The 15,359-nt window shown below is 39.9% G+C and overlaps 1 protein-coding gene across 8 annotated transcripts in view; it reads right to left on the bottom strand.

Moving 5' to 3' along the window:
- The window catches only part of atrx (ATRX chromatin remodeler), a 177,020-nt gene that overhangs the window by 143,972 nt on the left and 17,689 nt on the right, over nucleotides 1-15,359 (bottom strand). For 7 of the 8 annotated variants that reach the window (XM_067997179.1, XM_067997178.1, XM_067997175.1 and 4 more), the window contains 4 exons: nucleotides 9,656-9,708; nucleotides 6,893-6,939; nucleotides 1,063-1,193; nucleotides 267-383 (listed from right to left, as the gene is read on the bottom strand). In XM_067997179.1, the coding sequence (XP_067853280.1) occupies nucleotides 267-383; nucleotides 1,063-1,193; nucleotides 6,893-6,939; nucleotides 9,656-9,670 (310 nt within the window). In that variant the 5' untranslated portion in view covers nucleotides 9,671-9,708. Of the gene's footprint in view, nucleotides 1-266; nucleotides 384-1,062; nucleotides 1,194-6,892; nucleotides 6,940-9,655; nucleotides 9,709-15,359 lie in introns of those variants that run through there. The other variant, XM_067997181.1, reaches the window with a different exon arrangement.

Below are 15,359 nucleotides of genomic sequence, written 5' to 3'. Positions count from 1 at the left end.
CATAGCTCCAAGTTATACAACTTTCTTGCCCACACCCAAATGCATAGGTTCTAATATTTTTACTCTAGTTTTTATAGCTCTTGTTTTTCTACTTTACATGATTTTTAAAAAAAAACTTATTTTTCTTCTCACAAATCACCTTCACCACAATCCTGATAAGACTCAAAGTAATTTCAATAAATTTAACAAATAGTCAATCGCTCTGAGAAATTTTGCACGACCATTAGGAGTTTGGTCAGTTAACAAATGCAGAGTAATTTGCCTACCTCCACGTTTCTTAGATGTTTCCATTTTGTTCTTTGAATTTCTGCTTCTAAATTCAGGACCTCGAAAGTTATCTTTGTCCTCATTCCATACTGGTTCGGGCTGTACAACTACAGTGCCTAAAAAAGGTGAGGCCATTTTTAAAAAATTATATATGTAAAACAAATCTTAATTGTTTACAAAAAATACAAAATCTAGTGTTACATTCTTTTCTTTTAAAAAAAGCTAAAGTATTCAGGAGACTGAAGGAGTTGGTTACTTATTCCTAGGCAGATGTCAGTGCTGCACTGAACCAGCTCCATACAGCAGGACATAAGGAACCCACATTGGACTATCCTTTTGATGTTCCCTGCCTCCGTGTGAACAGGCTGACCTTCAAGTCTCCATGTGGCATCATAAAACCAGGACCTTAGCACAAGGGGAAATTGCATGGCACTACCCCACAGCAGAGATTAGTGCTCCCAATTTGGCTCACTTTAAATTTTTTTTAAAAGTCATACATTAGAAGAATATTTAGGTAAAAATCTATGAACTTGTTCTCAAAAGTATTTTCCATCATTTCAACATTACATTGCATTTTACAGAGTACTGTAAGGAGCAAAGAGAATAATGAATTTGCAGGGTTCTACAACTTTCAGCACCATATATTCCAAGCAGCCTTCATTTATTGAACAGCTAACATGTTATGTACTGAAATTAGCTGATACTGATTACAGAAATGTAGATCCATATTCAGTTGCAATATATCCTAAACATTTAAAAGAAATGTATAGAAGTAAAATTCTTTGCATGACCTACCTTTGGGCAGACTATTCACATCTAAATCGTTTGTGTCCTTAGTCTTTGAAGTTAGTTTTTTGCAATCAGAAATATTCTCATTCGACATCTCATCATCTGACACAATGTGTTTTGTCACAAATGAGGGTTTCCTACAATCAAAACAAAATTAAGTGTTCAAGGTTTGTAAAATTTTTCATCGTAGCAGCAGTATGACAGCACCATGGGTCACAGGAAAGAGGACACCACTTTATATTTTGGCACTGCCACTTTGTTTAGTGATAACTTTGCAGAAAACATTGGAACTGCTAAGTTAAACTACCACCAGAAACCTGAAATGTTTTTCTTTACTAATTCCACCCTCCCCCACACCCTTCAAAATTTTCTTTACAACACCCTTGAAGATGCTGACTCTTGTTGAGTTCACTGATGTCAGTAGCTCTCCAAGTACCTCACATAAATGGCTATTTTTCTTGTGTAAATTTAGACAGTGTGCCATTAAGGACATCACAGCCAAGCTGAACCTGTTCTCATCTGACATGCATGCACTCATGCACAATTTCAGAGGCAGGAACTCTGGCTGATTTTCTCTTACCTAGCCCAAGGATCAGAGGCTAATTGCAGTGCCTCAAAGATTATTTAATTCAAGACAAACCTAGAATCAAGCCCGAGACCTTACATGTAGGGCTTTGTGTTATATTGGACGGTGCTGAAACTCTTGGCATTAGAAATTCAAATGCAAAATTCTGACAAAGTTATTCACATCTTAAAACTGGATAAAATCATTTATAGTCTTACAACATGTAGCAAATCCTAGCAATCAAAAGCAGATTAAAAGAGTCAACTCCATATTCTTCACATTAAGGTATTAATAAAATTGTAACACATCAACATTCCAATAAAGTTACTGTTCAACACTACTCAAAAAAGAATCTGAAAGGAGCCAGTGGTACTGTACTGAGTTATACTGATCACAAAAGGTACCAGTGTTGATGGCGGGGACTCTATAACTGGCTCAGTGTCCCCAGGTTAAGGAGGGTGAGGGTAAGGGAATAGGAATTAAACGAAACAAGATTCGCTTTCCCATCTTTATTCAGTGATAACTGCTAGAATACGTATGAACGAGGAAGTTGTGAGAGGACATCGGTCTCAGTTACTATAGCCCTTATGGTTGTGTAGCCTAATAACACAGTCTAGGCGCATACGTGAAGAACGACCACTTATATGAAGTACCAGAGAGCTACCAGTGCTTGCAGAAGTAAACCCCGGCTTAAGTCACTATCTTCATAAAAAGCAGTAAAAGACAGAAATCTGGTAATCTTGGAAGGGGCATGGGTACAGGTTGTAATGAAATTCAAAGCTAGAGCTGAACCTCTGGATTCAGACTATTTTAAAGCCCAAGGTGACATCTTTTGATTGAAGAAATGTGAACCAGTCAATTAAATTATAACCTTGTAATTTCCTCCAAAATCCTTGAGATTGGGCTAGTCTTTAAATACCCTGGGGAGAGGGATTTAAGTTTTCCAATTCTTATTAATAGTTAACATCTGAGGGCTGCATGACAGTGGGATACACTGTACTTTCCCATCTGAAACCAAAGACTGAATGCAACTCAGACCGATGAGCCAAAAGTCAGCTGCAAGACCTCAGTGAAATACATTAAGCTGTCTCAATCCAGTTCATGTGCGTAAATTAATTGCACAAACTTGTACTAGATTGGTAACCTTATGCAGAGACTATAAAAAGGAGGCTGAAGTGTGAATTTTTCCACTTTGCATTGGTACAATACAGGGTACTTTTCTGATGTTAACTATAATGTAGCTGGATGCAGAGCAGGGCTTTCTTTACCCGAAGTGCTTGATGCAGACACAGGGCTTCCCAAGTGGAAAACTATTCCATTCCGTAGCACGATGACATCAAGCTGCAGAAGCTCCCACTGTTCAAATTGCAGTGTCCTTCACATATCCCAAGTATTTTCTTAAGCAAAGTCCCACAGGAAAGTTTTTGTTCAGATGTCCTCCTAGTTGAGAACCATCATTATGCTATAAACTCCCTTTCCCAGCATATTAACTCCTAGAGAAAACTACCCTGGAAAGTAATAACTCAATGGAAAAGGAAGAAAGCATTTCTACGTGAAGAGAAGCGGCATGACCCTCAATACAAGGTTTTGATTATCTAGTTGCTTGCGTAGCAAGGAAACCAAGTGTTCCCATGTATTCTTTTGTAGAGTTAGTTAAACTATAGCCCTTGAGGTCCGCCGATAGCTTAATAGGTGAATGCATCTTGTGGTCTGCTCTTGAGTCAAACAAAATGGTCCCAGATTCTATAACCAGTCAGCTTCACATTAGCTAATCTGAGTCAGGGCAGCAGTTGGAGTGCTACAATTGCATTAGTACCGCAGAAGGGTAGGGAAAAAAAAAAACAGAATTACTGCTCCTGATCGGGGACCAAGCACTCCTTGGAAGTATTTTACAACAGAGAAAGATTTCCCCTCAGGCAACCTTCAAAACATCAAAATCAAGAGAACTTGATGCTATTATTATTTTCAAGCCACATTCTTGGAAATAGAATTCGAAATTCACTTTTAGTTTATCAACGACATAAACAACTTTCAGAATCCCTAGAAAAATTGCACTTTTTTTTGCACACCATCAGTTGGCTACAAGCAGCACTAGAACTGGGCAGAAAGTAGATGGCTTGAAGTTGAGAAGTTCAACAAGACCCACCGTATACAGTTTTTGGCACGTGGGGAGAGAATGGACAAAATCGCAGAAAATTACATCTTAAAACACTTGAAAGTTCTGTAAACCCATGTAGCAAAAATGAAAATTGACTTTCAGTTGCCATAAGCCAATGGGCTAATAATAAAACAGATAGTATGCAGAATGTGACCCCCAAAATACCAATTAAATTCCCAGAATCTCAAAAATTGAACTTCACTGTCTCTGTAACAGTATCCCAAATGATCAGTGATCAGACATTTCAAACCTAATACAGAAGATAGAAATGTGAAATTGATGACTGGGGAATAGGGCTTTATTCATATCACATTTATAGCATTAAGCCAAAGAGATTAGGATAACAACCCACAAGTAGTTTTTGATGTATGCTTCATTCTTCTGTGAACACTAAAGTGTAGAGTTTTTCTTCTACTTGCAGTTTGCACCTATACTTTGGCTCTCATCAAAAATCTTAAATCGCTTGTGATCTGCATTCTGTGATTTCCCCCATGGGTTTTAAAACCGATCATGAATGGGGGTGAGAAAAGAGGTAGGCAAGGAGAGAAGAAAGGGAACAGAAAGCAAAAGAAAGCCACACTAGCTACCCTGATATCAAAGCATGTGTGCAGCTCAGCTCCTGGTAAGATGACCTAGGTTCCTAAAAATAAGTGAAGAAAAATTTCCAATGCAGACTGCAGTCACCAAGGCATAAGAATACAATGGGAGTCAAAGTCAGTTAAAAGTCAAGACCAACATGTATCCATCCTGATTCCAAACAAGTTAGCTGGAAGTCTTTGTGCAGTAATATGAAAACACTAAAAATAAATTGGATATACAGCCAAGCCAGCAAAAGAAAATTCCTAAGATGGTCAATAGGATGAACTCCTTAAGCATTTTTCAAAATTCTGAGGACTAGGTCAACTTTAAGCTTAACCTTTTGTCCAGAATTCACTTTCCAAACTCTAAAGCACAAAGCAGTCACCTTATTTTGTGTCCTTCAAAGAAGCTAATAGGCATGGCCAGAGGTCAATGACTGTGAATTTTGAGGAAGTCTCCTTGAAAGATGAACCACTTAATGCTGATGGACAGTCTCCAGTGCCCATATATTAATGCTCGTAGACTGTCAGTGGAGAAATCATAGCTGAGTCGGATCCTTTCCCTAATATCCCTTCCCCCTCTTCCCTTCCAGCTCCCCTCCCTCACTCCATTACAGGATAATTCAACCTCCCTTAGCCTAGACATCCTGAAACATCTCAGCAGATCATAAGCTATTTCTGTACGGAAAGTCTGCCAATGGTTCAGCTGGTTAAGCTAATTAGTAGCTGATAAGCAAAGATCAGGGAAATCCCAGGTTCAACCCCGGATCTGTGCTATGAGCTGGGGCGATGTTAGGGGAGCTACTCAGTGCCACTCCTCACTGCTGTTTAGCAGCATCTGCTGAAGTGTACACACGTGGATGTCGGGTATCGACATGATCAGGTTTCGCTGTGATGCCTCCACCCGCAGTTGAATAACTTGTGAATACTGACCCACAATTTTAATCCCTCAGCTCTTTTTCTCTCAGCAGTGACGAATTGCCACAGCACAGTTCCACAAAATTCAAACTTTCCAGGATCTCAAAAGCGTCATTATTCATGCGTCAGCTTGAATAATGAGTGCTGGTAGGCTATCAAGTCAGGGGGGCATCACAGCTGAGCCGAATCTTTTCCCTAACTATCCATGCAACCTGCACTTCCAGCAAGAATGGAAGATTTTTCTTTCTTTAACTTAAGTCATTGGGAATGACTGTAGTACTCCTATCACCACTATGGTCAAGATCAATGATCTCAGCAGACGGAGAGTTGAGCGTCGTACCTTCCTGGTCAGTGCGGCTCACGCACAGTCACTGATAGTAAGTTTGAAAACTCAATCTAGGATCACACGGAGATGGCCACCATGGCAAGGTATCAAAGGATACCAACACCCATGGAAAGATTCAATGCCTTCAGAAGGAGGGGATAGGGAGAAACTGATGCAAAAAAGGAGCAAGAAAAATATCCTGCTCCATCAATTGCCAGATTTCTCTAAATTATGAGCAATGAAAGCCTCCCAGGTTAAGCAGCAGCTCAATCCACTTATACTGCCTCAATGGCAAGAGTACCCTTGGTTGGGGCCTAAAGCATACAAGTGTTATAAAACCAAGCAACTGGTCAATATAGTTGGCCTCATCTGGCGAGAAGACTTATGAACAAGGGCATTTAGGAAATACCAAATTGACTGATCGTTTCTATAAGTATTTCACCACGTTGAGCTCAACTACCACAGATATTGTGAAGAGCTCGTCCTTTAGTCCACCTCTCTTTTACCACCCTCTCATACATTCACCAATTCATGTATAATGTTCAGTATATGGAATACCCAGGAAAAGTGTAATGGCTGGAGCTGGCAGAGTCTTGGCCAGATCCAGGTTGGTTCACAGCAAGCACTAAAAGAACCAGGTGACGTAGCCAGAAAATTGTTTACCTGCAAAGGGTGTCAACCCATTACCATCATACAGATAGTATACATGGTTAATGCAGGGAGTGACAATTTTTCATGCAAAGATGAAAGTTTGGGGCTTCACTTTTTTCTAGCACAGTGTCATCCAATAGAAATTGTTGACACCATTTTAGCCACATGACTAATTTTAGTAGAAAACACCTTTCATACACTCAATGCAGGCAAGGGTCCTTTACATGTATATATTTACTTAAACATCTACCACCATTCAGTAACCAGGAAGTAAAGCACTTAACGATCAAAAAACTCTTGCATACTCTGCTTTTCGTCTTATCATTTAACAAAAAAAAGGGAAACGTAATAGGAAATAACAAAGTTTGTTTTTTAAATCTCCCCGTTTCCCCTCTTACAGTTCATGCAGGACCACACCCTACAACGGACAACATGCTTCCAGACTTCTCAAATACTGGTCTTCAGCCAAACTCTAGGAGACATGTAGTAGCAGCCTGGCCATAACTATCCCAAAATGGTAGCACCACTCCACAGCAGTGCAGCTGAGCTTGGGAACTGACTGGAATTGAGGAAATGAATCCAGTTGCCCACTACTATTTGGCACCACACTGCCTTAAGAACTATGCTCGTAAAATACTAACCTTCTTGAACGGGATGTTCCCGATGACTTCGATTTTTGACTGGAGGCCTTTAAACAAAAAAGGAACAACTAAATTTAGGCTTACAAATGCTTAATTGCAAAATAATTAATATGAACCAATGGATTTTTAAAAAATTAAACCTGTCGGGTCATCCATATTTTTAAAAAGTTAAGCCTGCATCTCAGAAGTCAGCATGGATCAATGATATCTAAAACACTATTCTACATGGAGGAGGCGAAGTAAAATAAATCTGAAATTCTAGACAAAGTATCATGGGTGAGAATATTTCACAAAAATTTCCATGTAGTCCAACCCAAACATCAAAACATTAGTGTTCTTGAACTCCTTTTAATGAGGACAATTTTTCTCGGTGTCCAATATGATGCACCGTCAAACTAAAGCCATCAACAGAACAGAGATCAACTATTCTGCCTGTCAAGAAATGAACCTAGGATTCTCAGGAGTACACACAAGTGAGTCACGCAAAGAATGGGAAAGTTCCAGATCTTGATGTGGAATATGAAAATTCATTACAGTTGATGAGGATGGCTCAGTATGCTGTCTTGGGACTTTCAAGGAACACAGCTTCAAGTCTCAAGACTGGGAACAGAGAGAAGAATCCTTTTAGAATTCAATTAGGTTACAGTGTTACCAAGGTTTCTATTACGGAGGACAGAAACTTGTGACAGGCAAAATAAATAACAAGCTTCTATATCCAACACGGGAAATTCTTCAGTTACTTTAACAAGTGCTCCAGATCACATGTTGTGACATCCTCCTTTTATCTATAATGATACACTTCCTCTAGTTTTTCTTCCAACTGAAGCTATCTAAACTTGAAGTTATCATTAATCCCTTTTCTCAACCATAAAGTTCTGCAAGGAAGTGGTAGACATATTGATATACAGAAAAGTAATTTTATGAATAAGGACTGTTCATGGTCAGTTAATTATTACTGACTTAATTTCTGCTACTGGAAACACCAACAGACATATGTGAAAGTGTCACCATGCTACTTCTGGCTATACTATTCCACTACAAAAGCTCCATCTGATTTTTTTTTCCCAAATGCAAAAACCAAGAGAGTGCACAAACCAGCCAAGTCTGTGGCAGTTACTACTTAGAACAGGTAATGAATGGATTTTTTATTATTTTCTACTCATGACATCAGTAATAAAGAGGAAGTCTCCATCCTCCAAAATAAACAGACAGTAAGTTTTGACTTCAAGTGGAATGCATTTACAACAAAGCAAAGAAATTTCAAATGTGCATTTTAGGGAAATCTGTATCCATGATTGCAGTTGGGTTACTTCAAATAAATAATATAGCTACCGGCAATTACAATCAGTTGCCAAAGTCACACCATATATAACAATGGTTACATTTGACCTGTATTTAATTTATCTTTCTTTAACATATGCCCTGGGTTGACTCTTCCAAAGTAGTACCCCTTTCCTTGAGTGGCATGACAGAGGGGGAGAAAAATGTAGTTCCCTGCTTGGGAACGTTTCAAATTTTATGTTTCAATCCTTGTATTCAGCCAATTCTGATTTTGTTAAAGAATAGGGAGATAGTTTGTTCAATTTGGTTTTCTCACATTAAATAGCATTTGCCTTGCTAGGTATTTTCCCTTGACCAGGTGGGATGCAAGTCTGTTTTGAAAGTTTCACCAAATACTACAACTACAGGCATCTGACTAGCTTTTCTAGATGAGCCTCAATCTTTGCCATAAAGAAACACGATTCTACAATGCAGTGAAACCCTGCATTCCATCCTAAACAGAAAGAGTAAGAAAGAAAAATGGACCTGGTCCTCCACTATTTATGTATTTGAGACCCTGATCAAAATTACAATTTACAAATTTGGCAGGGCTTTGTTACCTGCCACCTTCAATCCTTGTGCACTTGTACTTCAAATCCAAAACAAAGCCAATCTACTAGATAAGCTACCTTCATGGTTTACATTCTTGCTTTTCCTACTTAAGGAAGTACAGATTCCTCTTCCTTCAACTCTTGGAACAGACTTTTCTTTTAATAAAATAGAAACATTATAAAAGATTACTTGCTATCTCCAAGAACCAGAAACAAAATGAAACTGGAACACAACAATAATGTAGACAGGTTAACTGAAAGGACCATGACAATTAATATGCTTCTATGCCTTAACGTTTCTGGTCTTATTTCCCACAAATTTGAGCGAGTGAGAGAAAACCAAAGAGCGAGAAAGAGAGAGGAGGGAAAACAATATATTAAAAATAAATGGCACCCACAGCAACCTAAAAAAAATGTAATGCACTCACAGGACCAGCCTGGAAAGAAAATAATGTCTATAATGGGAAAATAAAGAATTGAAGAGGGAACACTATATACAGCACGAGAGGCCACACATAAGGAGCATTAGAATGATGTAACGTGTGACCCAAAATCTGTGCAAACTCTCCAAGGAAGGACCGAAGGTACATAAAACAAGAAACAAATGAATAATTGTGCAATTCACATCAATAAGAATGCAAAAATCATGTTCAATATAACGAAGTACCACATTTCATACTGGCATTTCTTTGAATTCAGGATTGTAGAGTTAAGTTTTGAAAATGAGCAATCAAGACAATGACAAAAACAAATTAATATTGTATGATTATTTCTATATGTCCAAACAGTATGCTAGGCAAGTAGTTTGAAAATATTATAAACCATAAGCCAGTTGTTTTGCTCAAGTAAGTTTTTACGTGCATTTCTTTGGCAGAGCAAGACTGGAACAAACCTCTTTATGCTCCATATGTGTTGAAGTGGAAATAACAGTTCTGTTCCCTTTATCTGAAAAAAACAAAAATCATTTACATTCAACTGGAAGGTTTATGAAACCAAATCATCAGTTTTGCTGAACCAAAGCATCTTTTAGGAGATGCAATAGTTGGCAAATAGCAGTTTTAGAACTCACTAAAGTTTAATCTTTGAAAATTTAATTTTTGAAAATTAAATGCTTTAGGGAGGTTTGAATGTCAACTACAGTATATGATTCCAGTGTTAATTTGTAGGGTTAATATTAGTAATTCAAAGTGATTCACTTTGTTACCTCCAATGTGCTTTTTAAGTTACTTGTCTTACACCATCCCTTGTTCCTAAAGGATACATTAATAAAATTCTCATTTAAGACAGGCAAAAACGTAAGTGAGGAAAGTAACTTTATCTTCAAAAATATATGCTAAATAGGAGAGGGGAAGCTAGTTAGGATGGACCTTATAATTTTATGGTCCAATCATCAATTTGAGTACTTGCATGGATGTTCAAGAAAAAAAGTCAGTTTTATACATTTGAAGTGACGATCTCAGGTATATGCACAAATTATATTTTTCAAATCATAACACATTGCTTGATGAGTTGTTAAACACATTAGTATAAATAATTGTTTATATAATGAATTTTTTAAGCATAACTAAGGTTGGCAATATAGTGGAAGCACACTCTGTTAAACCCACCAGAAATAAAGCCTGGTTTTGATACAACCTGAGCAGTGATAACTGCTTGTTACCTCAGCTCCACCAACCCAATTGTTTCTATCCTGACCCCTCCAAAAACCACGATCGACCAGATGGTGTCTAACATTATAAAGATCAGGGACCTGTTAACAGCCCCTAACCCTAACCTCCCTCCCAAAACCTACTCCTCAGCCAAACTGCAGGAAGCCACCAGCTTGAACAAATACGCTCAGCTGGCAAATTCCACAAGGAATTGTTTTTTTTCTGAAGAAGTAACCAATTTGATAGATAAAGGTAATGCAGTAGATGTGGCTTTCACTGATTTTCAGAAGGCATCTGAAGACCTGGTCACAAAAATTTAGGCATTTGGCATAAAAGGAAATGTAGCAGCACGGATATAAGGTTGGTAGTGGGGATGGGTTGCAAATTATGTATTCAGAGGCAGTGGTGTTTTTTTTGGGGGGGGGGCTGGAGGAATGTGTGTGTGTGTGTGTGTGTGTGAGACAGACACAGAACTGTAAAATACTTCAGGAAGACATTAACAGAATGGGCAGACAGGTGAGACATCCAATGTAATGCAAGTCTGAGGTAATACATTTTGAAAATAAAAACAAGGAATCAGAGTAAACACTAAAGGGTGTGGATGAAAAAAGAAATCTAGGGGTTCAAAAACATAATTCCTTAAAAAGTAAGCGCATGGGCAGTTTAAGTCATAAAGGCCAATGAAATTTTGGATTTTATAAATAGGGGCATGGAGTACATGAGTAAAGAAGTAATGATAAATGTATATAAAAACATTGACTAGGCCACAGTTACAATAATACGTGCAGTTTTAGGCAGATTACAGGAAGGACATTAAAGTCATGGAGAGCATGCAGCCTAGTTCCCTAGGATGATGCCATAGATGGGTAAAAGTAGTTACGAGGAGATACTGGGACAGTTTATCTGGGAGCAGAGAAGGCATAGAGATTTCATCGACTTTTTTAAAATTATGATGAGTTTTGATAGAGTGAATAGGGAAAGATTATTTCCTGTTTGGGAGTTCAGCGATATGGGGTCATTAATTCAAAATTGTAACTGAGGAGAGGGGTTAGGAGCAATTTTTTTTAAAATAAGAGGGCTGTTGGAGCATGGAACATTTTGTCAGAGCGACAGGTTGAGGCATGGACCACTGCATCTTTTAAGTGAAGATGGTATACATATGTGAAGCTGAGGATTGCTCTAGCAAAGAGTTGCCTCCTTCTGTGCTGTAAACTTCTGTGGTTTTAGGGAATGTAAGTTCTAGCAAAATCATGATCAAAAGCAGCAAGGATTGGGACTGAAGGACACACTACACTGCCCAAAGCACGTGCAGGATAAGGAAGTGGGACCTCAGTTCTTACAGCTGAATGCAGGCATCGACACAGCCAAGGAAATTACAAACAAAATGTACAGCAGTCCTGGTCATTGCCTTGGAAGAACTAGTAAGGCCTCAAAACATCCATCAACACGAGACCCTGGAGGATTAAGATCTGCCAGTGCCAGGACAGGGCAGCATACCACAGCTAGGGGATAAGTCAAGCAGCTGACAATAGAATGAGGCTTTAGAACCACCTCTACTGACTACCACAGAGCATCACAACAGAACCATACGAGTCACACCTATGCTGGAGCAACCCATCCCTCATTTACAAGGAAACATCTTCCTGCCAAGAGCCATAACAGTTGGTGCCTTGACAGCAATATTCACTGAAATCAGAGGATTTATGAAGCAGATGACCAACATCCTCTTTTTTTCTATTAACATGCACATTTCAACTGCTGTTCTGGACCCAGGCCGATTACTTGCACTTTTTAAAAAAAACTTTCATGCCCCCTCTTAGGCCACTCTCTCCTTCCCTTCTTCTCACCCATCTACCACCTTTCATCTTTACCCCTCATATTCCACCCCTCCTCCAACCCATCAATATTCCCCAGCATCCTTACCAAAGCCTCAATTGGTTACACTTTCTGCCGCCCCCTGCTGAAACCACCACAGGAAGTCAAACATTGGCCTTTCTCCCTGCTCCTGTAGCACCTTTGATTCTTTCAAGCACCTCATTCTGTTCTAGCCCGCTTGCTGCTCCTTTAAATCCTGGTCTACCGCCTTCCTAATCCTATCCTGAGTTTCCACTAGAGATGTCCTCCCTTCCTGCAGCCTCTGCACAGAGTAACTCCTCATCTGAAGTAATTTAATCTCCATCTCAGCTCTCCTCGCCCTCTCTCCTACGAATTCACTACCCTCCTGTCCTCTCAACCCCTCTCTCTCCATATAAACTCTCTTGTCCATATTCATGGCCATCCGTTCAATCTTGCCATCTCCCATGGCCTCTCCACTCCGGTGGTCTTGATCACCAGCATGGCCACTTTGTTTCCCTTATCGCCCACATTCCATTATCCTCCTTTAAACTCAGTTTCTTCTGCATTTGTCCCTTGAAAATACTAAATAGCTTACCACCATACTCTTGAACTTCCAAACTGCCTAACCTTTGGCCTTCCATTCGCCACAATACTTCTCCAGCTGTAAATTTGCTCATTCACTCCCTCACTTTCACCTTTGATGCTCGCCCCCAGCAAAACCCTGAGTCTTCCATTCTGGTCATTTCCTTCTGGTACAGCCCCCATCTTTACTTCAAGTTTAAGGGGCACAAACTTGAGCATACCTGGCATAGCCATGCATAGTTAGATCTGTCTTGATCACATCGAGCTTTACTGTGCCTTGCTCTCCTCTACCAAAATAGCCAACTACTTTAGGGTCACCCTGGAGGGTAAAGATAATCCCAGGTTTTTTCTTTACTACCACTGCTGTAAATCCTCATCCCCTGCCCCCTCCACTCATACAAATGCAAATACCTAATATTTCTTCATCTCTAAGATAGAGATTATCTGTTCAGCTGCCAGTTGCTCCCACCTTCCTTTTGCCCACTAGCTCAAACCATCCCCAAATCCCATACCCACCCTATCCGTGAACCCATCTTTCACTTCTACCATACCCTCTCCAAGACAATTTCACCCAGACCATTCTTCTGCTTCCTCAACCCCAATCCCATTGAATTCTTTAGTCACCCAATTTCCCTTTGTGGCCTTTCAAAACTACCATTATCACTCCCTCCTCAAAAAAAACCCTTATGTCCTCATTAACTACCAACGTCCCTTTACAAGATCATTGAGCATGTTGTTGCCTTCAGATCTATGACAACCTTTCCATCAATTCCCTGCTTGAACCCCTCCAATTGAACCCCACCCTTCCCAGCTCTGTGGAACTACCCTCACTTAGTTCCACTCTTACCTATCCAATATCCAAATAGCCAGAACAATTCCAGCAATGGACTTCCCAACCCTGCACTGTCATCACGGGAATCACCCAAGGATACATCTTTGGCCCCCTCCTCTTCCTTATTTACATGCTGACCCTTGGCGATATCATCCAAAGCCACGGGGTCAGTTTCCATATATGTCGATGGCATGGAGCGCTACCACTCCATCGCCTTTTTTTCAAGCCCTCCACTGCCTCTGTACTATCAGGCTACTTGTAGAACATCCAATCATAGACAAGCTGCAACTTCTTCCAGTTAAAACCCTCATTCATGTCTTTCTCACCCACAGACTCGATTACTCCAATGCTCTCAGTCAGCCTCCCATCCTCATTAAACTTTGGTCAATCCAAAACTCTACTGCCCGAATCATATCCCACACCAAGTCACGCTCACCCATTGTAACTGTCCTCGCTAACTCACACTGGCTCTCATGATAACAGTCATACGGAGGAGAGACCTGCCTGCAAAGAAAGGTGTGCTGTCACACTAGAACATTTAAGGTGAAATATACATACGTCAAGTGCAAACATGACTAAGAATTCCTGGTACAATAAGAACACTGGAACTAGTCAACAAAGCCCAAGAAATCTACTACTTAACCAACAAAGACTATGCAAATATAATTTTGAAAGTTCATGGGGACTCCCTCCCCACTCTCCCTATATTAAATTTAAATACAACCTATATTAAATTTAAAGAACTGCAAATTGAAGTTAACGCAAGACATACTACCCCCTTATCTACCTCCGGAGATAGAATACTGGACCATGGTAGTGTTATGTAAGGAGGTGGCAGAGGATGAGACTGGGAAATTAATGGTGGGAAACATGGAGATGGCAAAAATGCTGAACAAATATTTTGTTTCAGTCTTTACGGTAGAGGACACTAAGAATATCCCAACACTGGACAAACAGGGGGCTCTAGGGGGAGAGGAGCTTAATACGATTAAAATCACTAAGGAATTGGTACTCAGTAAATTAATGGGACTCAAGGTGGATAAATCCCCTGGACCTGATGGCTTACATCCTAGGGTCTTGAGGGAAGTGGCAGTAGGGATTGTGGATGCTTTGGTAATAATTTTCCAAAATTCTCTGGACTCGGCGAAGGTCCCGGCAGATTGGAAAACTGCTAATGTAACACCCTTATTTAAAAAGGGTAGTAGGCAGAAGGCTGGAAATTATAGACCAGTTAGCCTAACATCTGTGGTGGGTAAAATTTTGGAGTCTATTATTAAGGAGACAGTAGCGGAACATTTGGATAAACATAATTTAATAGGACAAAGTCAGCATGGCTTGACGAAGGGGAAGTCATGTCTGACAAATTTGCTTGAGTTCTTTGAGGACATAACGTACAGGGTGGATAAAGGGGAACCAGTGGACGTAGTGTATTTAGACTTCCAGAAGGCATTCGACAAGGTGCCACATAAAAGATTATTGCTCAAGATAAAGAATCACTGGATTGGGGGTAATATTCTGGCATGGGTGGAGGATTGGTTATCTAACAGGAAGCAGAGAGTTGGGATAAATGGTTCATTCTCGGACTGGCTACCAGTGGCCAGTGGTGTTCCGCAGGGGTCGGTGCTGGGTCCCCAACTCTTTACAATCTATATTAACGATTTGGAGGAGGGGACCGAGTGTAACATATCAAAGTTTGC

This window comes from Heptranchias perlo, chromosome 15, assembly GCF_035084215.1.
Source record: "Heptranchias perlo isolate sHepPer1 chromosome 15, sHepPer1.hap1, whole genome shotgun sequence".
In the NCBI taxonomy this organism is placed as follows: domain Eukaryota; kingdom Metazoa; phylum Chordata; class Chondrichthyes; order Hexanchiformes; family Hexanchidae; genus Heptranchias; species Heptranchias perlo.
Note: the sequence above shows the minus strand (reverse complement) of the source record. Positions and strands in the feature narration are given on the sequence as shown.